Source organism: Aphis gossypii, chromosome X (genome assembly GCF_020184175.1).
Source record: "Aphis gossypii isolate Hap1 chromosome X, ASM2018417v2, whole genome shotgun sequence".
NCBI lineage: Eukaryota > Metazoa > Arthropoda > Insecta > Hemiptera > Aphididae > Aphis > Aphis gossypii.
In genome coordinates, this window is record NC_065533.1 from 31,061,025 (window position 1) to 31,087,206 (window position 26,182).

Genomic DNA, 26,182 nt, shown 5'->3' on the forward strand with positions numbered 1-26,182 from the left:
CGTAACGTTCCCGATTCCCGACGCCGCCGACAACATTATTATTACTATTATACGTCTATTGGGCCAATAATAATAGTATTAGCGGAAGTGTACAAGTGACGTTTGGAACAAGTCGTCGACGACCTGACGCCACCGGTAGGCGGCAGCCGGCGGTGACCCGAAGCTAACCTACAAACGCACTACACTACTACAGCAGCTGTCTGTACTGTGTTTGCGCATTTGTCTCTGTTGGCGTTCAGCTGCGAAGCGGCGTCCGTGTGATACTGTGTATTGTTTACTGTTTTCCTGTCCAGCTGTCAACATCGTTCTGCGCCTTGTACTGAGGTTTTTATTATTTTTTTTTAAATAACGATCGTCCGTTTTAGTTTCCCCGTTAACGTTTCACTTTCTGTTACCAACAACCATCTGTCAAAGTCTCACTGCGTTTCGAAGAACACGTTTCACGACATTTCTCATCCAACAACGAACGAACGAGTGAAAAACCGGCGGCCGGCTCGATACCGTTCTGGGGATAGTGAAAAGCCGCTGTTGACGACATAACAGTCGTTTGCTACCATTTTTTGTGATTTTCTCAACTCGATTACTCAACAACTTGCCTAGAACACTCCACAACCATAACCAGTGAGTTTTTATCCTGTCCGCCATTTTGCAAAAGTAAAGGTTAGATGTTTGGTCTCGGCGACCGTTTGCGCCGTGTCGCTTTCATATTATGATTAATGCTCTGTTGCGCGGTGTTTATTCGCTTTCGTGCTTTTAATTACCATTGATCAAACGTCTTAAAAAGACATGGCGACAATATCGCCGCCTATATTTTGTTGTATTTGCGTAGTATAAAATTCTGTGATATTTAGTATGAGTGTTTACGACTACCCCCCCCTCCTCCTCCGCTTATAAAAAAATTCATTATTTTTCGATATTGTGACTTGGTAGTCTTCCACCATTCCCAACTTGTACTGTAAGGCCTAACAACACAAGTCATTTTTAATATACTTATATGTATTTTACCAGTTTGTCTATGACCGAATAGATACGTTAACTGTATGTGTAATATGTTTGTTAATCTAACCATTGTTAACACTTTGGCTGCTGACGTCGACAAATTGTATTTGTTCAATGCGGCGGACGTCGACACATCGTTGACAACCTGTTTATTACTTTCTGACCTTTCCCAATAATACTAGCATACAACAAGCCATTCGTACTTAAGCCTGAGCACAGGTAAGAGGTTAAAATTGTTTAATTCGCGGTGGTTTGAAATTCCAGTTATTTGATAGTTAGATGGTCGTTTTTCGTAATAAACGTAAGATAACCATATTTCTTGTAATAAATATCATTATACTTACTATTATATTATTAAACTATTTTTACCTATATTTTACATTATTATTCCATTATTATAAATTACTTGATATTCGCTCCACGTGGAGCCACACTGATTATTTTCTTCACATAATAATGTTTATAATTGTATGTCGTTCATACGTCGTAATTCGTAAAAATGTTCAGCATAGGGGGAGACACTCAGGTAAAACTCTGCCGCAGTCAAAGTGTTAAGATTATAGTCCAACTTGAGTTACAACAACTATGTTTAAGGGACAATATGCATAAATAGCAATATCCTTATTATTGTAAAAATAATTGAGTAATAAATTATGCGGCTTTTAAATTGATAATAATATGTTTTTACTGTGTGTGATGCATTTACATTTATTATTCTGACTTAAGGTGTGTACTGTGTAGCACTGAACTGTTATTATGGAAAGTGCCTAGGGTCAAAACAATTTTTGGTATAATTGAACAGCACCATACATATTCTTTATTAAATGTTATCATTATTACTAAAAATATTTTAATATTTATTTATTTTTCATATGATTCCAACTAAAATTGGTAAATTTAGTACTTGATGGAATCAAAATAGCAACTTCATACCTTGAACAATTTTTTAGTGTATGAATTAATACAATGTGTGTTTTATATTTTCATCTTTATGATATGCATATGCATAATAAAGCAATAAAACTTAAATATTTTTAAATGGCTAGCAGGGTTAGGCAAAATGCTCAAAAAGCAGTATCGAGATACTAGGTACAAGATACTTTGCATTGGAGTATTACAATACAAGATACTAGATACTTGACTTTAAAGTATTGTGATATTAGATACTCGATACTTAATATAATTGTATCGAGATACAAGATATTGCTCAACCCTGATGGCAAGTAGCAACAGGTATTCTTGTCGTATGGGCTCTACTTCACGTTTCTACATGTTATATGCGGTCTACCACACATGCTTTTATACGTCATATCAGTGGCATAGCAAAAAAATTTGGGCTCCCCCGTAAAAATAAGGAATGGACCCCAAAAATATTGTTAAACCAAAGATAACCCTATAACCAAGGGCCCCAAATTTACTATGTTCTCCCCCCGCAGCGTGGGGTCTGCGGGCCATCAGTTGAGCCACTGCGTCATATGCGGTCTATAACATACTTTTTATACGTAATTAAATTATGGTAGAATTATATTATATTTAATTTAATGACACACAATAGGTATTAAAAATAATTAAATAAAATAATACACGTCAAAAATAATCGTCTAAATCGAATAATAATTATAACAACAAATAAAATAATACAGTATGTCACTTTGTATGCAAATTGAAAAATAATTATAAAAACAAATAAAATAATATAATATGTCAACATGTATAAAAATCAAAAATACTATACTATGTCTAAATAATCTACATTTTTATTATTTAAGTTAGGAACTATATAACTTTACGTCTCTTAAAAAACATTCAAATATATCATCATTGCTATTTCTTAGACGCCACCATTGTTCCGCTAAATACAAGCGCAGTAATGATGGTGATGTACCATGCATTTTTTTTACGATTCGAAGTTTTAACCCCCCCCATAAACTTTCTATGCGCTGTGTTTGTGTGCACCATTGATAGGATCGACAAAAAATTGGGAACGGTTTCCGATTTTATGTATGTACCCTTTAGTTTCTAATGTCTTATATGCAAGCCATTCATCTGAGTATATTTCTGTACCAATTTCAATTTTATTTTGAATTATTCCGTGCAGTGTCAGTCTGTCTCTTTTTTCTACAACAAAATATCTTGCCTCGATAACACCATTTTCGTCTTTTTGACACATTCCAAACACCCATGGACCAGTAAGCTTTTTTCCATAATTTCTATTACTAAAATCAGATTCCTCTTCGTCGCTCACCTCGTTTACATCCACATTTTCAGTAGCAATATCAGCCCCTAATAATCGTCCTCTGTTGTACTTTCTTTTACCACTCATTAAAGATTCATCGACTTGAACAATAGTATTTGTTCCTCCCATTTTTCTTCTTTTTTCAAAAGCAGCTACCGGTATGTCAACGACATAAATTCATGCAGTCGTGCACTGAGTGACTTCCTCGTCCTGTTAATTTAATTATGGTATTTTGTGGTATTTCAAGACACCAATAATAAGCTAATTCTAAAATATTGGACAATGATAACTTACTATTAAGTAACATTTTCGTATTTTGCTTTAAAATATTTTAATATACTCAAATAGATCTAGTTTATTCGCAATTTATAGTTTATTTTAAGAGCTAAAAACTTTTAAATTGTAAATTCTGACATTTCAAAACAATTTAGTATTAAATCATATTCTATTTACTTTCCCAACAAACATGCAAATGCATAAGTTCCAAGCTATACATGTCATAATATTTACTATATGTATTATAAATTAGTGTTTGTAAATTGTTCGCTAATGTAATTTAATAATTAATAGATTGAAAAGCGATAATTTTTATTTAGTTTTAAAGAGTTACAAAAATAAACTTACTTAGTATGGTTACTATTTAGTAGAGCCTAGATTTATAAGTAAAAAATTAATTTTTTTATTATTATTCTTTAAATTTAAAATAAGTACAAATTATATTAAGAGGACGCCACACCCGCATGTGTTGTCTCCGTCTTACACATTCGTAACGTTGTTAAAAACTGTTTTGTGTGGGATGACTTTACTCTCTCAATATTAATATCAAAATTACCAAAATTATAAATTGCACTGGTAAGAATTGTATCTGTTTTGTAGCGTTAAAAATTTTTTGGTAGTATTAATCAATAATTTTTATTAGATAAATGAAAAAAAACTTTAAGTTCTTAAACCAATAACATTAATTTTATTCATATTATCCAAAAAATAAAAACGCTACGACATAGGTAATGTTTTTCCCCGTGTAATTTATAATTTTGGTAATTTTGATGTAATTATGGAGGGAGTAAAGTTATCCCGCGCGAAACGGTTTTTAACTGTGTTACATGTGTGTGAGACAGAGACAACATTTGCGGGTATGGTGTCCTCTTAATATAATTTGTACTTATTTTAAAATTAAAAAATAACTATAAAAAAATTAATGTTTACTAAAAAAGTTTTTACTAATTAATCTAGGCTCTATTAAATAGTAACCATACTAAGTAAGTTTATTTTTGTAACTCTTTAAACTAGAAATATATATTTAAATAAATAGATCCTAATTGTAGTACACACTTATTTGTTGATGATAATTAGTTTAAAATTTACACATAATTTTTTTATATTCAAACTCTTTTCATAATGTAGTTTGAGGATATTAGTTTAAATTAGATAACGCCAGTTGGTAATAAAATACAATCTTAGAATAGTTAAAATCTGGTACAATTTTTTCATAAAATAACCAAACTTATGTTTAGATCTTGGATGAGCTTAAAAAAAAAAATTGGATGTACATAGTTATTAATACGAATTATATAAAATACTTTTAAAGGAAAAAACTATTAGTGATTTCGAGATGAGTATTGTGATATTTATTCTTCAAAAGAAAGGAAAGGAAAAGTAAACAACACAGAACAAGAACAAGATGAAAGTCTCTCTAAAAATCAATGTGAGTTAAGAAAATAAAGGAAGTGGAGGAATATTTAAACCATTATGAACGTCGACATTTTGATGAAACCACATAATTAAATTGTATAACCTATACTCTATTCAGAATTAAAATACATTAGCATATCACTACTGATCTAAGCCAAGCATTCTGACGCTCAAATCTTGTATTTTTTTTTTGAATAGAGCATAATATTATTTTGTATGTAAATTTGTTCTTATTTTTATAATATATTTTAATATGCTTGTTTTATTTTAAATTATTTAGGTTTACTTCAGTATTTCTTAATTGATTTTAAGTTTATACTAGTAATTAATAATTTTTATAATTTATGATATAAGTTGTTTAAATGGTTTATCTATCATGGTATGATTTATATACTTTTAGAAGGTTCAAAGGATGGTAGAATGTGATAGTTACTAAGTTATTCTCAAGAAATAGCATAATTTCTTATGTTTACTTTAGCACTTAATGTATATCAGATAATCTATATTTATAAACTAAGTTAAGTCTGAAATTTATGTATGCAATGTATTCATATTTAATGAATATTTAAATACATAATATTTCCATTATATATAATATGATTGTGCTATTTTGTATCTAGTACTAGAATATTTGTGGAATAATTTTAATACAGGGTGATATAATAAAAAATCTTTTTTTATAATAATTATTATTGTTTCAATAAAACATAATAGTTATTTACTTAACAAAATATTACGATTTTTTATAAGTATAGGTAGTCTTATATAAATACACACAGTAGTCTTGGTATACTTCGTAATTGAAACTGCGGCATGATTGTCAGTATTAAAAACAAAAAATTAAATTAATTTGTTAATGACAAAAAAATAACTAATTAAGGTTATAAATAAATATTTAAATATATAATAATATAATATATATAATGTATATTTAAATTGGAATTTATTATACTAATATATTTTTTTGCAGTAATAAGTTAGTTTTAGATAATTTGTGTAACATACAATGGCTTGGTGAATTGAAAATACTATATTGGCAAGTAACATATATCCCAAGCGTCCACCACCCTTCTACTATACTCAAATAGGGTTTTTTTTACCTAACCCTCCAAAACTTAAAAATCTCAGAAGTAATTGCCTCTGAAATTACCCTTCACCATGCTACTGGTAATATAGCTAAATGAGAAAGTACATTAAAAGATAGAATATTTATTTTGATATCCACACCATACAACAAGTAAAATGCAACTACTCGAAAATCCATTCATAATATATTGATATAATTCTTCACATATCCGGAAAGTTAGAAAAAAAATGTTTAATAATTAAATGAAATATATTTTACCTAACCCAATTAAATTATAAAATACTTAACATAAATACATAATCGACATTATTATGTAGATATGTAAAATCATCAAAACTCAATTTTCATGTGGGTAAAAAACTGTAGAAAAATTAGTTTTACAGTATTTTGTAGTAAGCTTACAGTAAGAAATTATTTAAAATAATGACGTACTTTACACTTCATGCCTTTTAAAACGCCCACAGTAGTAGTACATTTCCTCATCTAATTTATAATTTCTTTTTTTCTCAGCTCGTGGATAAAAAAGTTTAATAAACTAAATAATTTTATTTTTATACAATCTCTAAATTTATCGAGAAAATAAGAACATAATATAAAATATAGTTACTCCACTCATATAACGTCGTGGCTAGTCAGTCCCTTAGGATCTTTCATACGCTCCATTTTCTCTCTTTGTAATTAATTAAACGATACGAGGCATAGTTAAATGAAAATGGAAAGATACGATTAGATTAGTATCATGAACTATGGTAGAACCACAGACTTAATAATAATAGAAGAATTCCCTTTCGTACACGTAGAACTGTCATAGATAGAGAGCGCCTTCGCGTGACTTCTGACTGCACGATAATTAATACTGCAGTGTGTTTGACTGATTACCACAACGACTGCTCTATAGACAAAGTCTAAAGGTTAGGCGGTGGCGTAACTGCAATTTTTTTACCGTGCGAGATCCCACTTGGTTATATTGCTCGTTTCTATTCCACTTTTAATCAGTGGCAAGTTTAAAATAATATACATGATTAGAATTTGAAATACCCTACGAATAGTAATAAGTTCCTACCAAAATAAATCCCTCTCAGTCACAGTATGCATCCACAGACTTCTATACTAACTAGGTAATTAACTCGTATATTATTTATATAATTTACATTGAAGCTCGCGTATCGGTTTCCCCCATTTTGTCGGTTAGCAAAACATTACATTTACTATGCAAAATATAGTAGGAATAACATCGTTTTTAATGGTAAGATATTGAAGTAAATGAAAAATAATTAATATAAAGTATTTATAACTGTTTTTTAAAAAAAGGTTTAGACCTCATAAAATACAGTACAACATAGTTAATATTTACTATATAAAATACCATATAACGCCAACCGAAAAACCTTAATTGATAGCGGAAATCTGTTATCTAGTTCTGTATAGAAATCTGTGCATACAATAAAATCTCGACCGTCAAAGCTACGTTAATTTTACGTAAGTTTCAGCCGCTAGGTTAGATTAGTCTTGGATTAAGCCAGTGGTTCTCAACCGGTGTGCCGCGAGAAATGTTATTAAATATTGAAGTGTTTTCGGCGAAGTTGTTATGGTTGTCAAGTGTGTGAGCGTGCCGTGAACCAAAAAAGATTGAGAACCACTGGGTTAAGCAATATGAAAACAGTTCGGCCCCCACATAGTGATTTACAAAGAAAAAAGTTAGGTTAGTCCAACATACAGGTTGGCAGCGACTAAAAACCTAACCCATCTCTGGTAGTTAGATTTTTAGTCACCTTTAAAAGCAAGCGCTAGTAGCGGCTCAATTCTGTCGGAAAGTTAGGTTAGGTAGGGCACTACAGACAATAGGTATGCTAAGCCACCATTTTGCGACTCATTTATCACATATAATCCTAGATCATATACTATGGATGGAGCCATGCCCATCTCGACTGTGTACTCAATTTGAAGCACATATAAGCGACAAGTCTCCGACATTGATGCTTGATATACGCATGCGCGAAGAAACCCGTCGCATATTTATTTTGAAACACGCGCGATGTTTTAAATATCAATCAGCGGTCAGCAACTAAATATGCGACGGTTTGCTTCGCGCATGCGCACATCATACATCTATGTCAGAGACTTGTCGTTTATATGTGCTTCAATATATCGGGAAATGGCTCCATCCATAGTATATGATCTAAGCATATAATAATATGGAACTACGAAGTTGCCGCGATTATTTTATCATTGATAAACGAGTCGCAAAATGGTGGTTTAGCATACCCATATATTTAGTGTTTTAGGTTAGGTTTCCTTTATTGAAATTACGAGTCATGTATCGATACATGCATCGATGTATGATGTCATGTATACATGGTAAACTTGCAAAGGTCCGGAATTGATGCAAGTCTGCGAACACATAACTTCTTTATCCATTATGTCATTAAATTATTTTATTATATGGTATGATACGTACCTTATGTTTTTGCTACCAAATGATCTTTTCGTCAAAAAGTATCGATCATTATACCTTTTTTATCAGTTGCGTTGCGGGAAGCGTTTTTTTTAGGATTATATATATTTGGTATAACAATATTTTTGGGGCATATTTTTTATTTTTGCAGGGGAACTGGTTATTACGCTACTGTTGTTTGTATCGAGGATATATGTATAATCATATTCTTTACAGCCGCGTGTACTTTATCAAAGTTAAGAATACTGTCAATGTTTATTTTTTTTTTTTTTTTGCTATTTTTATTTGAGTAAAATACATATTCTCAAAATATTTAACTATGTGTGAAAAATTCAAGTATTCACTAACGTATAAATAACCAATGTTGTACAAAACAAATTTAAATAGAGAAAAATTCTTCCTAAATTATAATTTATATTGCACGCTCACAGTAAAAACATGTAAAACGAACACCTCTAGTAAATTTTTTGAAATTTCTTATCTTGCAATTCCTTTGATAAATATTTGTTGATATATATGTTTAATAAAATTGCTTGTTAATTTATTTATTTAAAATGTAATTTGATTATTTTTACAATACATATTAGGTAAATAACTTGATTATTTCAATAGCTATGATACAATAATAATATAGAAAGGTTAGATATGCTTGTAATGACTACATAGAGAAAAATAATAATTTTTTATAAATTAAGTAGTATATTATATTATAATATCTCTTTAATTATTAAATTGCCTTAAAATCAACTTAGTGTAGTAGTATATTTTTCATATATTATGCTACCCATAAGTAACTGTTATTTAAATTTATTAATATGGTATTAATTATTGTGATTATTTGCAAAATAATATTATTTCGATAATAAATTATGTAATAAGTAGTATTTAATGTTATCTTAGTTTGATTGCTGTGAATTTAATTTTAAACATTATTTTTGAAAAATAAGTTCAAAATACAACACTTTTATGAATAATAAAACAAATTCACGTAATAGAACTAAACAAACCATTAAATTAATTAAAAACAATTATCATTGGCTTCAAGTTCAGATATCAATAACAATGCTAATTCAAATCCAGAATATAAGGTAAGTTAATAATTTTTACATTAATATTCTAATGTTAAGAAAAATACTTTCGTATATTATATTAAAAGGTACCATATTAAATAAATAATTAATAACATTAAGGTTAGTATCTATATCTATAACTGACATAGATACCAATTCATCTTAATAGAAAATAAATATTTATAACAATTCCAAATGTAATATTTAAATGCCTTGCATAGATTTTTTTTTTTTTTAATAAGTCAGAAGATCAATGTTATATTTTATTATATAATTTAAGTTTCAAATATATTTTAATGGAACAGTTACTTATTTACTTACAAAATGCCTTTTTATCACTTTTGGTCTTAAATATAATATTTTTATAATTATCGTAATAAATCCAATATATACTTACTAATATTTACCTTTTTTTTTTTTAGAGAGAGAGAACCAACTCAAATTTCCAGAATCCTACAATTAATAATAGTGTTAATATTAAATACAAAATTATTAATTTGGTACAGGATTGGTTGGAAATATATGATTTATCCATGAAATAAAATAAATTGCAATACTTCTTCAAAAATCACTGTAAACAACATTCTAAAATAAGATTAATACAACCATAATTTGAAAGAAAATAAATAGGCCTTAGAAGCATATATAAAGCATAGATAAATAAAGACGGCGAAAACAAATTGAAAATGAAAAACAGTCAACAAAGAAGAAACAACAGTTGTTAGAATTCATATAAACTCATATCCTTTAACCTGAATTACTTGTGAAATCAAACTAAAAGAGAATTTATTGTTGGACGTCAATTATTAAATAAGTAAAACCAATGGAAGCGTGTAATCAACAGATAGACAGCAATAATCTTTTAAGATCTCACAAAATTGTAATAACTATTTGTGTATAAATTATAATATAAATTTAAAATTATTATCTAAACCATTTACTAAAAAAGATCTACTTTTACTGTTACTCTCAACTTAAAACATGGAATCATAATTTTTTTTGTATATTTATTGATATAACAAATAAAATCATGAATAATAATAACGAAAACTAACAAGTATATCATTACTTATAAGACCTAGTAAAAATAGTAAAAAAATAAAATTGATAATTTATTGAATAAAACCAAAACTCGTTATGTATATTGATTAAAATTTAAATAGAAATCTAATAGTTATTGTTTTTATTTTCAAAATATGTATGTGTTTATATATATTAGAAAAAATATATCTATAATTTTTACTTTAATAATATAGTTTAACTCATGTTCTTATTATATTAATTATAATTACAATTTTTAAATGTTGTTATATATTATAAAACTAAAGTTTAGATTAGCTAAAAATAATTTTAAAAATTAAAAAAAAATTCTTTATTTATTTTATTTAAAAAAGATGTAGGTTAATTATCATATACATATTTTTTTGTAATTTTAGATACCAATAGTATTTAATCAATATTTAATCAATACTATTTTAAATCATTAATTAAGTATTTTTTTTTTTTTTTGTCAACTAATCTTTACTTTCTTAATTCATTTCATATAATTATAATTTAGTATATGACATGAATTTCAAAAAATGTGGAAGTTATTATTGCATAAATTGGTAATGAAGTTCAATCTCTAATATTAATAATGTATTAACTTAAAAAAAGTGATTTGTACATAAGGGAATACAATTGCTTTTAAATTTTATATTATAAATATAATATAAATTTGTTACATGGAGAGTTTTTGTTCTACAAGTATTTAAAAATAAGTTAATTTTTTTACTTTTTCCTTAACACATGGTTTTTGAGTTGCCACACTAATGTTTTGATAGTGTAATAAATGTTAATAATTAAAGATATTTAATAGACATTTTTAGTATCTATATTATACTTTTATTTTTTTTTTAATAGCTATTTTATTATGCTTTTTTAGAATATTTAATTATATTGTATGTATCTAAAACGTTGTAAAATGTATTTATTTATTCCAAATATTTTTTTGTCTGTACAATTACTAAAAATTATAAAAATATGTATATACTTATTTTATGATATATTTTTAATTTACTTATTTAAATTTTTGTAATTATTAAAACACAATATTATACAAAGTATATTATAATATAACGTGTTCATTTATTACATTTTATTACATGATAGTTTTATATTTATAATTATTATTAAATAATATTAACTGAAAATTTTTATTAAAATACAATCAGTAATGCTTGAACTGTATTTAGGTTTAATTAAACTGCTATTGATTGAGTACTTCAAAGTGCCATGTCTTTCAGCCATAATTTTATCAACCACAAGAATGTTATTAAATTATTTATATTTAATATGCTGTATTTATTAATAAGTTAGGGCTCGGAAGTTGATGATCTTAAATACATTAAAAAATGCAAAAATAACATAAAATTATAAAAATTACAAATATTTGTTTTATAAATTTCCAAGTTTTAGCATAATACCTAGTTGACAAGAAAAGATAAGAAGTGAACTAGTATAAAATCAGTAAAAATGTAGGAAAATTACTTAAAAAAGTAACAAATGTCAAAAAATGTAAAATAATGACTGTGATAGTATAATATTGTGTGTACTTAAGTTATAATATTAAAATGTTTAAAAACTAAAAGATAATTATTTAATTATTTTAAAAATAATATTTCAATGTTTTTTTTTATAAGAATAAAATATATCTATAAAATCTACTAATTTTTTTTTCTAAACTATACAATTTTGTATTTTATTAATTATATAATATAATATCTTCTTTTAATATTTTAAGAATTTTTCTATCATCTACAACAAACTACTTTAATATCATACACAAAAAGTTTTAAATAAATCTCATTAGTTTTCATTTACAATTTATTTCATGAACATAAGGTATGTTTCTATATTAAGGCTTACAACCATTGAATAAATTTTAGTTTTCTTACAATAATGTCAAACATTTTATTTTGTATACTTGGATTTTGATGTAAAAACTTAAAATTTAAAATGTGAAACTTCAAAAAACTGCAATATTAAACTTGCTTATTAAATTATTTTTATGACTATATAATATAAACTATTCACTACTACTGAAATACATAATGCTATTAACTATTATGTTTATTTCTATTTGTTTAAAATATTTTCATGGTTTGAAGATAAAAAAACCATCCAAGTTTTTTTTATGACCTTATATACAAGCTCTCTGTTGATTCTTCCATAGTTGAATTTAGTGAGTTAGGTTATTTTGAGCTCAATTATTGTATTTGTTATTATTATACCTAATATTATATTATGAATAGTTTATTCATAATCTTTACTTTAAATTATATTATTAAAAATTAAAAAAGTTATAATTAGTTATGGGATTTTTATAGAGTAAATAACATACAAATGTAATTTTATATTAGTATAAAGTTTTTTGTTAGGTAATAAATTTAAAAGTTTTATATTTGTAGGATTAGATAAGTTCATAGACATTTCTACTTTAATTTATTTTTGTATTAAAATATATTGATTAAGCACATAATGATTGCTAACCTTTAATTCAAATATTCTTGTCTCAGATGATATTTCATGCCTCCTCCATTGAATTGATCTTGGTAGTTAAATGTCTGAATGAACTGAAATGACTGTTGGTTAATTTAATTTGATTTAGTTGTAATTGCAAATAAATCCCACGAGTTGAACCTCCCCACAGTCCGTACTTCTTCATGTGGGTACCAAACGACGTGTTTTCTGAAATAAAACATAATATGAGAAAATTAAATGTAAACTTTTTTTCTTACCTGTTTAATGTTAACATTCCAGTTATTTTGTCTCGGTCGGTCAGCTCAAGTGCATTAAATCTTTTTGTCGTTATCGATTGGCAGTATTGGAATGGTTTCGAGCGTTTCAATTTGTTCGTGTTATTGGAACACATAGGTATCACGTGCTTAAATTTATTCCTTTGTCGTTCGGTAGTCGGTGATGTAAGTCGGCTTGTGGTGGGATCAGCGGGGAGTAGAAGGAATGATGGCTGATGTCAGTAAGGTCAGCTGCTGCTACTCCTTGTCTGTTGATGTGTGTAGTTTTTTCATTATTGGTTAGGTTTCATATTTTTGTTTTACGAAATCTGATAAGAATGTAACTCATGGAGGAAAAATAATTGGACGGCAATAATTAACGTTTATAGTGTTCGGTTTTGTAATTACGACTTGTGACGCTGGCAAAATATTATATATTTTATACATACGTTTACGTACACGGTGTGTTACGGTATACCCGATACCGCATACATTCATGTTACCGGTCGACGATCCACGATCTTCCCCCTCCAGGACACATTTTAATTTCCAAGTGTATGTTGTATTGATGACCCTTTTCAACATAAATTTCAGCATTCCCCTAGTTAATTTCTAAAGCGCCCTTCCCAAATAGCCGACTTCACACCTAACCATAAAATAATATGTTAAAAACAAGGCGGCGATAATCTGAAAATCTTTCTTAAATAATTTAAATACCTAGATATTATACTTTTAATAATAGTGGATTTTCAATTATTTGACGTATAAAACTTACTCGCACTATCAATATTATAATATATTAATATGACGTGTAATGTATATTATATTATTATGTACATGGTTTTTGGCCTGAACCTTATTTTCATAACATTCATAATTTGCACGATTAAATTCGTTAGTATGCATCAACGGTATAATGCAAAATTGCAAATATAATTAATAATATTGAATTTTTTTTCTCAATAATTACTAGAAGCCAAATTAACATTGTACCAAAATGTCAAAAAATATTTTTGAAAATTATCAAACATTGATTGAAAAAAATTATTTGTTTATGGCAATTTTCCAATATCGTTGCAGATGGTATATTTTCAAGTTTCAAACTCGTAAATTAATATTTTTTACGATTATTGACATTTTTAAATTTTCTTGCAATGTATTTACAATTTACTATATTAGGTATTTGATATAGCTATGAAAGCTATGAGTTTGCACACTCTTATAGTCTTCGGTGTTGATTTCATACACCTACTATTGTTAAAAAAAATAATAATAATAAGTGTAAAGTAAATTGGTATAAAAATGTTCTTATATTGAACATTAGGTACCTACCAAATTGTAATACTGAATGATTGTCAATACAAATTAGGAAACTTAATTGATTAATAATTTTAAGTATGAATGTAACAAAATCCCTAACGTATCTACCTGGCCAATTTTAGGATCAAAATTGCTTTTAGATAATGTCTTAAGAATTGTTAACATAAAACATTTCTTATTTTATATTTCTGTAGACCACTGTTTGTTTTATACTATGCTTTTATATGTTGGTTTCTTTTCTTACAATTTCTTTAAAATACATAAATACTGTATAATGTTAGTATATATTTAATTTGGAGTGATTGTAATTCTATCTATACCTACTTAATACTACTAAGGAGACATCGTACATCCAATGTATTGTCATAGTAATGCATAGGTACTGTATCAAATTAGGTATACGTTCAGCAATTCTAATTATGTGTATTTAAATTAAATATTTGAGTGAAATGACCTATAACTTAAAGGTAGGAACGTTATCTGTATTCTCTCATAAATTACTTACGATAATTATACTTTTAAGTGATTTATGAGCATTTTTAAGTATTAATATTTAAAATACTTACTCATAATTTGATTAAAAATTGAAATACTGTAAAAACCGATGAGAAAACATAGATAATATTCTTACCTTAAAGTTTGATAGTAAGTAAATTAACTCCAATACTTTAGCCTTAAACTAAACACATACAATTGGAACTGTTGAACATCTATATTTTTATATGGTATGTATTAGTAAGACAAAGACAACTCATACATTTTAATATAAGTGTGTATATTATTTTAAAAATACACATTATTATGGAAATTAAGAGTATACTACTATTATGTTTTTTTTGTTATTTATTTTTCTCTGTGCACTTGTGGCTTTCAATAGAATATTTCTATATTATTTTTACATCTTAACGATAGACCATAAAATGTAGTCATTTTAAACATTAGATAGATTACTCGTAAAGTCATTATTTAGTTAAGTTTTTGATTTTTTAAAATATTTAATTTTCTAATTATCAAACTGTAAAATTTAAGAGATATATTATGTTGATTGCTCTAAAGTCTAGGTTAAATTTAAGAATATTTATAACAAGTATATATAAAACTTATTTTAAGAAATAAAACATTAATGATATAATTTAATTAATTAATTTTTTGTTTAAAATTAATAATTATAAAAATTGTATTTTATAGATATATCAAACTGGTGATCAACGTCTCAATTATCTATAAAGCTCAAATTCCTTAAAGTTTAATTGTAGGTAAGTGATTTACAAATTCATATTTTAAAATATTTCAATTTATTTATAATTTAGTTAATCAGTGAAACAGTAAATAAAAGTAATAACTAGTACTATGTATAATTTTTCTTAATTGAACTACTTCAGTATAAAAGTACATTATCTATAAATAAGAGATATTCTAAAATAGTTATAGCCCTGATTTTTACCAGTTATAAATAATATACATTATGATTTGCATTATTTGCTTTAACATTTTACAAATTTTAATTTTTTTTTTTTTGTATAAATATATTTTACAACTTCATCTTAATTTTAATATGGATAAATTGTCTAAAAATGTTGTTTGTATGATTACTTTATAAATTAGAAATTTTTTAAAATCGTAAACAAAATAAATAATGCAAATTCAATAATATAATGGTTTTGTAAAAAAGTATCCATTTTAAATATTCTTTTCCTAGTTCTATTCTTTTATTTTTTGGTGGTTAAATGGTATAATAATCAATGTTTATAAATCTTTAAATTTTTCAACATAATTAAAGATTTTTTTTTATATTACTTTGATGACTTGGAATAATTATTGCCAAATTATTTTATTTTTTGAAAAACATGAATATCTTACTACTTTTCATGTATTTCTATCTATTTTAGATAATTTCTGGCTTAATATATTTTGTATGTGATTGTTATAGCTTAAAGTTATAGCTATAACTTATTATTAAATAACTACCTTATTTATAATTCATGTTTATTATATTTTTAATATTGTAGTCTTATAATATTCAATTAGTTGTTTTTGTTTTTGTTTTAGACTTATCTTATCTTAATACAAATTCAAAATGATTTCAAATAAAAGAAAAGCCAAAGAAGATAAAAGTCTTATTGAAGAACTGACATTAGATAATTATAGTTTTGAAGACTATATTGAAGGTAGAGATATTGAAAATATTAGTGTTGAACATATAGATAGTGGGGAAAATTTACAAAATTCTCACCAAGAACAAACAGGTCTTAACTTAAAAAGTTATTTTATAAACAGCGTTGTATTTTGCAATGTACATTCGAAGAAAATTAATGCTTGCGAGATTAACGATGTTGATAATATTACAGTTAATGCTGTACAGTATGATAATAAACGTACGTTTAGAGTTTTTGAAGTTTATAAAACGCAAAATGAAACTGAAGTTATAGAAACTGGTGTAGGTCAAGTTCAGCCTGAAGTCTCAATTGACCTTGCTTTTGATGACGAGGATACAAGTAATGAACAGTTACCGACAAAAGTACCTAGAGTTAGGGATATGGGAATTTTACATAAAATAAAATATATAAATACGCCTGATGTCAATATATTATTTCCTGGCTACAGTAAAGAAATTTTATTGGGAATTATAAAGCATATAGCAGACAAAACACTAAACGAGGGTGTATCTAGAAATGAGGAAGTTACAATTAATGATTTATTGAAGGTATTTCTACCAAATGTTTGGCTGAATGATGCGGTTATTAACACTTATTTTGATCTTTTGGTCAAACAATCTAAAGACAAAGTATTGGCCTTCAATACACATTTTTTTGAACAATCTACAAAACAAAAATTTACTAATGTCGTATGTAAAAAATTAAAAAACATCAAGTTATTTGAATATAGCAAAATTATAATTCCCATACACCTAGCAGAACTCAAACACTGGGCATTGATATTAATTGAACCTCAGGCAAAAACAATAACTTATTTCGATAGTTTATTAGTAGATTTAAATACTTTTAATTTTCTTTCAACAAAAATATCGTTTGTAGTTGGTTTTTTGAATATAGTATATCGTGCACAGGAACGTTTTGTCCCTACGTTCACATGGAAAATTAAATGTGGGGATTCACCATTGCAAAATAATATGAATGATTGTGGGGTGTTCGTGTGCATTAATGCACGATATATTATATTCAATCAACAAATAAACTATAGTCACGAGGCAAGTGATCTCCTTAGACAACGAATAACTTACGAAATTTTATCAAACAGAATATTAATTTCTCAATAATTCTTTAAAAAAAAACTTATAATAAACAATGTTTTACACACTTTTTATTCAATTGCACTCAAAAAATATAAAATAGCTCATCTTATTATAAATATTTACACTTTATTTACTTTTATTGTATATATGTATACATAAATAATAATAATAATAATAAAATTAATTATAAATTATTATTAAATAGTAGATTTTCGAACTTATGTTTTAATTCATACCTGGAAGATCTTTTAACATAATAATACATCAATAATTTCATCTTTGTTTTATAATTGAATGATAACTTCTTTAATAAATAGACAATTTAAAGAATCCATTGATTGTTAGCTTATTGAAGATAAAAGTTATAAGGTACTTATTACTTTGAAAACTTAATACTATTTCTGCTGCCCCTGTGCGCACCCCTATGAATATTAGACAAAGTTTATTAAATAAAGCAGGCTTTTTTAATTATTAAGTTCAAAAATAATTTTAAACTTTACTACTTATAATTTGTAAATAAGTAATTGAAATGTTTATTTTACTATTTGGCTATAAGCCCTCAACATTGAAAAATATTCTAGGGTCCTTATCAATCACCGTATAGTTGGTTAGTCAGACCGATACTGTCAGTAGGTGGGATAGAACTTTATACATAATGCAAAAATGTTCAAAGTATTAATGATTAATATAATAATATTTATGAGTTATAATAAAATAACTACTCCAACACAAGTTTAGGCTTATAGGTAGTGTACATTAACATAATTAATATGTGTACTAAATTGCAAAATAATATATGTTAAAAAATAATAAACAAATTGTGCTAGAAAAGATGTATCATCATACAGTTAAAATGTAAATATATGTGTACTAAACTAAAATAAAGTTTTTGGACTAAAAATGACATTAAATATAGATTTAAATGTATATTGTAAGTTAAATATAAATATAAATATTTTTCATAGTTTTCAATAATTTTTAAATTTAGATTAAAAATAAGATTAAATTTAGTATTTAACTTTAGTTTTCTCTTTTCCATAAACCTCATTATTGTAAAATTCAAATACAAAACATATTAATTAAAAACTAAATTTAAATAAGCTGTAAATTATTATGTTTATGTATAGTTACACAGATAAGTTGTTATATTGTAATCTATTTTTTTAAATTGTCACAATAAAGCTATTATTATTATCATGTTTTGTTTTATGTACTCTCCTTTTTTGAAAATAATTTTCAAAAAAGTTCCTTATGAAAAAAATATTAGTGTTTAGTGCTTCGTGATCTAAAAAAGTTAAAGAAACACTGGTGTAAATAGTAAGTTACTTTTTATTTTAATTACAAATGTATTTTATTGTTAATTAGAAGTAATAATATAATGTAAAACAATAATATTTATAAAAGTACTTAATGATATAGTAGTCTTTATTTCTTGAGCTTAATATGCAATTTTTTGTATTTTTTTTGTATAATAAAATTAATAAACATTAAAAAGCTAAAAATAAAAAGGTGAACAAGTGGATATCTGCTGTGTCGAGTGGATTCTGTAATGCAAGTGTTAACAAAAGTAATATACTAATATTAAAAGATTTAGAGTATAACATAAATAAACAATAGATATTATTAAAACCTACAATGAAATATAAAATTCTTAATTATACAAAATACAATTTTTTAAATTTATTGTATTAAAGGACATATCTTATTATAACATGATTCTTAAATAATCTAAAATTAGGGAAACTCTTAATATAAATGCCTAAATTTCTCTTACCTAATTCGGTAATACACTTATTGGTTTAAAATATATTTTTATTATTTTGACGTGTATTGTAATTATTGTGATTAAACCTAACTTCACTTCAATCAATATAATATACATTTAAGAAGTGCTCTTTAAAACTATAATGATTTTAAGTTTAAAAGGTTATATTGATTATAAAAAGTTTTGGTGCTAGTACGATTCTGTTTTCTTTTTAAATTCTTAATAGATAACGTATCTAGTCGTTTTAAGCAGTTTTTTTATGGCAATCATACATATCTTTAGACAGATATCTCATAACAGTATACTGATTTGCAAGAGTACAAAAAACCATTCATAATAAATTAGGTAATAAGAAACTATTAAAGGTTTTGAATTTACAAAACAAATATCATTGTAAATTTACGACATACAATTCTGTTAACCTTTATAGGTACTAAGTATATTTCACGCCTTACGGTATGTTTTTGTTCAATACAAAGTTTTCCATAAGTTTTCCTTCAAATAACAATAGTTGCTATAAAGAAAACTTGAGTGTCTATAACTAGGCATTTAACTAAATGTCTACTTCAAATCAGACAAATTATAAAAATTAAATATTTTGTATTATTTAAAAAAATTAACTATACTTTCTATTAATTACTTTTTGCTATTTTACCTAAACAAAAAAAAAAACTGTATTATTTATTTATAGAGCTCGGAAGTTGATGACCTTAAAAACAATAAAAAATGCAAATATGACGTAAAAATGGCAAAAAATGACCGAAAAAATTACAAATATTTGTTTGTGGTAATTTCCAAGTTTTAAGCTATATCGGCATAATGGTCGACAAGAAATGATAAGAAGTGAACTAGTGTGAAATCAGTAAAAATGACTAAAAATGTGGGAAAATGACTTAAAAAATAATTAACACCAAAAAATGCAAAAAAAAAAAATGAAAAATAAAAATTAGTTATTCAGATTCACATGCTAATGAAACAGCTTTGTGGCCAGGAGAACATTGTCTAAAAATTTCCAAAAAAAATGTAAAATGTTGAGTCCTATTTATTAATATGTAAAACACTAGGTACCTACCTATATTATGAAATACCTACCTATTTAATTTCGTGTCCTAAAACTATTGTTTTAAAAATTAGGTAAATCATAAAAATATATGTTTAGGTAATTACTAATTAGTTGTGATAGTACGAGTATGAAAAATTATTAAAAAGATTATATTATAATGAAAAATTTTTGTTCATTTTTAGTTATTACTTATGTTGTTACCTACATGTTATTGTTTGGTGGTATTTGCTGGAACATTTAATAAATTTTTTAAAACATAATTCACAACTCGATATAGATAAGGTCCCTATACAAGTTACAACCAAGTACCTTCGTTCATTTTCCGAAGTAAAACCAATTAAACCTTTTATTTTTATTTAATAAGCATATTATATAGTACCTACTCATTACTCGTACTATAGACTGTAGGGTATTATAATATACTCGTACTATCGTCTACTATTATGTCATCTATTTGGCTTAACCTATATATTATTTTGTGTGTTTTCAAAGTACTTAATAGTTATAATAGTGACCAATAGGCAATAATATTATACACTGACCTGAGCCTGCACATAGGTCATTGGTATTAGGTACCGAAGAGACCAATTTTATTGAAAATAAATCATTCATTGATACTACAGGTAGAAGCATCGTAGAATATCCAGGTTAGTGTTAAACACACTCAAACATTAATTCTAATTATTTGTCAGTTGATACACACAATAACAAGTCACCGGAATATCGTCAATAATATTAATAGGTTATAGGTAATAGTTATCTTATTATCGTATTATTCAGAAAGGAAATTTTCACTAAATTTTAATGATTGAATTTTTTAGTGATTATAATTTTCAAAATATTTTAGATTTTATTAAACCATTTAAAGACATTTGATTTTTAGTTGTTTTTTTTTTAATTTTAAAAATTTCTTATAACTTATTAAAAAATTTTGAATATTATTAAAATAATAAAATTAAAAATTATGCCTCCAATTTAAGTTATATTTGTCACATACTTGACAAAATAACTCATACATCCCATTACCAGTTGAATCTACTGTTTCATCATCACAAATTAATCGTTCTTTTATGAGCCCATCATTTCTGCAATACCTTAATACAAAAGCAAATTGGTCATGCGTTGACACATCAATTATTGTAGAATACAGTATAGTGAATACATTCTAGGCAATTTGACTTCTTTTAAAATTGTTTCACGAATCGATTCAGCAATACAGTGAACTGGTGATTAGTGAAGCATAGCATTTTGTGATGATTCAGATAGAAATGTCAATCTTTGTTTTTTGTTGATAATTTAATATATTTCAAGTGAGAAGCTAAAATTGTATGATGTTTAGCAAAAACATTAATCCAATTTAAAAATTGTTCACTTGTATTGTTAGTTAAATACTCAGTATGTCCTCTGAATGCTTCATTATATTTGGATAAACATTATTATTATGTTCATTAATATATTAACAACCGCTCTATTTATTACAACATGTTTATTATTAGAATTCATTAACTGAATATCGACACGGTTATTGTTTATTTACATTATTTTATTTAGTTCAGCTTCTAAGTGATCTTTACAAGTTTCATGCAAACGAATTCGACTGTATAAACCACCTAAATGTCCCCATGAATTGCAACCTATAGAGACAAAAAATTTTTTTTGAGCTCTAATAGAACCAAATAGTTTGCATGTACAGCAATAAATTCTATTCATTGCAGGTGAGTATGTAATCCACGATCGATGTTCAGACTTTCCATTAACCAATTTCGTATAATAATATGATGTCGAAAACGAACGTGGTGAGTTTAATTCATCTTTTGGAAATTTACCATTAATCGGTAGAAACTGGCTGACATGGACTCATTTTTAATTGAATTAACTTCATTCTGAATGTGATTGATTTATTCATAAATAAAACAGGATCATTTTTAAACATCAGCAAAGCTGATTGTAAATTGTTAACAGATTCATAGATATCAGAAGACTCAGCATTTAAAATTGTAAAATATTCTAAGTTTGGAATCATAATAGTTGTGCATGGTTTAGTTTTACTAAATTTTTCCAATATTCACAAAACTTTAATTAGATACTAATATATTATTATTTACTGATTATCCGACTATTATAATTTGAAGTGTTGATTAATTCTTAAAAATTATTGTATACATACCTGCAACCTGCTGTCTCGTTAAAAGCATTTAGAACAATCGATACATTTGATTTCTCCTTTTCTCCAATAACAACATCAATGTTCAAATATTCAGTTTTTTCAAAGCTGCTTACATCTATTTCTAATATATTTAAGTTTATTAGATAAAATAAAAATCATAAAGTCAATAAATAAATGATATTGATGATACTCAAAAGTGAATAAATAGATTATATGTATACATTATAATAGATTGTTTTTAAAAGCTAGAAACGTATTTAAATATAATAATTGCGTATTTCTTTTACCACACTTGAAAAAATCAATTTTTGGTAATGGAATTTAAAATAGGTTAAAATATTTATTAAATAAATATAGAACTATGTTATTTTTATAGTTTTTATTTATAACTTAATACACAAGATTTATCTAAGGTAATAGATAAATATATTACTGCTTTAATTGCTTAAACTAGGTAATAATACTAATGTATAAAAAAAACTTAGATTGTATTTTAAAAAATAATGAAAAAATCTTGATAATATTTCTGCTGATCCTACTTTAACTTAGACGGTACGCAAAACAAATTAGTAATTTAATCAAAAATATTGTTACAATCAATTCAAAAGAGAAAAAGTAAACATCAAAAATTGTACAAAATTATGTATTAGTTATCAATGTTATTATTATAGTTTTACATAGTTTAATTTCAAGAAATTTAATCAATATCCATAACATTTGATTTAAATATTGTTATTTAATGACTGTCAAAATAATATAATTTAAAATTTTTATTAATTCTTGAGGAATAAATCGATGACTAAAAAGCCAAACATAATACGTTCACTTTTTCAAAAATTGGTTTTATATGTCCAATCAAGAAAACTACATGGTTTTTATGGTTCTGCCAATTATCAAGTGTCTACAATTTTATTATTAGAAGTGCGTTATTTTTATATAATAATATTTGGAATTTTACAAGCTGATTATCATATTTTTGAATGCACAAAAATTATAAGTCCAAAAAAATGTGACATACAATTTATTATTTTAAATAGAAATATTAAAATTGGTGATTATTTTAACCGAACAAATGTAACATGTCCGGACATACACTATTTGGCAAAACAGAAAAATTCAATTTTGGACTTACAATGATTGACCAAATAAAATTATTGATAAATCTATTTATATACATATCCGGAGATATCATTAATAGCTAAATCAATTTTATCGCGATGCACATTGTACCACTTTTGTCATAACCGTCTTGGTAGTTGACGATTAAACTTATTATGTACATTATAATAGTGTTAATATTGTTTTCTACAATACCATTCGTTTATATGTAATAATTTAAATTTATTTTCAACGTCATAGTAGTTTACGATTAAACTTATAATTATTATTTTTCGTATCAAGTTTACACTAAGTTAAAACTTAAATTACCTAAAAAAAACTAAGTATTAGAAAAATAGTAAAACTTTGAATGGCTCTCCTGAACATTTTGGTAATTGTGACATATCATATGGTCTTTTAGCCATTGATATAAATACTATAACTATTAACTATAAGTCTATAGACATACCCGATTGGTTAGGAACACTAAGTACCTACCTATAGCGAATTCATTTTATTTATCCTAGTCTCCTACATTAGTGTTCAAATATTTAGTTTCAGCATAGATACTTGCATTTAATACATTTAAAATTATCATTAACTATCAACATTATTAAATACAATAGATTGTCAAGTAAATAGATGTATCATGAAACGTAGAAACTAGAAAGATCATTTTCCACCTATTAAACTTTACTTACAAATAATAGAAGGTCTTTCAAAGTCGAGAAAATAAAAAAACATTAGATAATTCAGTGTAACGCAAGTAAGTATGAAATAAGAATTATAAAATGATTAGTTTTTAATACATAAAAATTGTAATTGCTAGGTATAGAAGATGTTGAGTGTTGAAAAATTCAAAAACCTCCCATTCAATACAGTTTAACATTTTTTTTTTAATAATATAGTTTGTATAAGATATAAATTTTTAGTAATATGTACAAGATATGTACACATTATTTTTTTGAGTTATTTATAGACTACTGAAATTTTCGATTTTTTATGAGAATTTTTTTTTGAATTGTCGATAAAAAAATTTTGGATGACCAAAAAATGTTGAAAATTTAATACTAGATTCCTCATGAGTTGTTCTTATTGTAGCAAAAAAAATTAAAAATTCCTAGTTAAAATTTTTTTTATAAGCGTTTATAATTCAAATTTTTACGAAATCTGTCGAAAACGTGAAAATTTGCAAGTAATTTTGAAGTTGAAAAATCATAAAATTTTTTTTGTTTATAACTAAGAATTAAAAATACAACACTGAATTTTCCATAAGTTTTCCTTCAAGAAGCTATAGAAAAAACTCGAAGCATCATTGTAGGAAAATTTTTAAGTGCGTTTGAATTTTAAAGTTTTACGAAATAGCGGAACGATAACGATTTATCCTCAAACGATTTTAAATATTTGTTATTATTCAAAAAGTATTAGTCTTAGATACTTGAAAATTTTACCAGTTATTTAGATAAGCATTTTCTTTACATGATTTAATTTTCAAAATATATTGACTTTTTTGAGCTATTTAAAGACGATCGAAATTTTCAATTTTTCTGTCGATTAAATTTTTTTGGCCCAATCAAAATATTTTAAAATTTAATACAAAGTTCCTCATAAGTTATTCATATAGTGATTAAAAAATTATAAGAATACATAGGCAAATTTTTTTTTTATTAGCATTTGAAGTTCAAATATTAACAAAAATTCGTCACAATCATGAATATTTACAAATCATTTTGTAGGTATAATGCATAAATGTTTGTATAAGTAGTTAAAAGAGTTGAAAATTCAGTATAAGATTTTCCATAAGTTTAGCTTATAATAATTATGAAAGAACTTAAATTCAGGCTATTGAAACATAAACCACTTTTTTCACCAACCATTCGAAAGGATATCCTAGGCTGACAAATCATCTTAGTTCAGAATGGTTATTCGTACACAATGATACCTATCATTGGATTTAAATTTAACACTTCTATAATATATAATAATGATCCATATAGCAGTGGCGGATTTTCAAAATACGACGGCACTGTACAGTGTACATACTATATGGTTAAACTAACTATTGGAAATATTAAGTGTACATATTTATTTAGTCAATTTAACTATAAGTTATTAACTAAAACTACACTGTATTTTTAACCAAACAGGCATAGTTAAACCAATAAATTATGATCATATCGACTATAATATTTTAACCATTT

At 25.6% G+C, this 26,182-nt stretch overlaps 1 protein-coding gene and 1 long non-coding RNA gene across 4 annotated transcripts; one reads left to right on the forward strand and one right to left on the reverse strand.

Annotated features, from left to right (window-relative positions):
• The first annotated feature begins 181 nt into the window (after window positions 1-181).
• LOC114130549 (sentrin-specific protease 5-like) lies at window positions 182-19,005 on the forward strand. 2 transcript variants are annotated; one of them, XM_027995539.2, is made up of 4 exons: window positions 182-324; window positions 415-621; window positions 15,824-15,891; window positions 16,685-19,005. In XM_027995539.2, the coding sequence occupies exon 4, from the start codon at window positions 16,713-16,715 to the stop codon at window positions 17,910-17,912; it is 1,200 nt and encodes a 399-aa protein (XP_027851340.2). In that variant the 5' UTR covers window positions 182-324; window positions 415-621; window positions 15,824-15,891; window positions 16,685-16,712; the 3' UTR covers window positions 17,913-19,005. The 2 variants fall into 2 exon arrangements, 1 of the variants encoding a protein (XP_027851340.2); XR_003592924.2 differs by lacking the exons at window positions 182-324; window positions 15,824-15,891; window positions 16,685-19,005 and adding exons at window positions 4,824-7,511; window positions 7,563-7,712 and having other exon boundaries at window positions 475-621.
• LOC126552603 (uncharacterized) lies at window positions 6,890-13,897 on the reverse strand. 2 transcript variants are annotated; one of them, XR_007606089.1, is made up of 2 exons: window positions 13,071-13,897; window positions 6,890-9,992 (listed from the first exon to the last, which is right to left on the reverse strand). It is a non-coding gene; the product is annotated as an uncharacterized LOC126552603 (long non-coding RNA). The 2 variants fall into 2 exon arrangements; XR_007606088.1 differs by having other exon boundaries at window positions 6,890-10,110.
• Window positions 19,006-26,182: the final 7,177 nt, after the last annotated feature.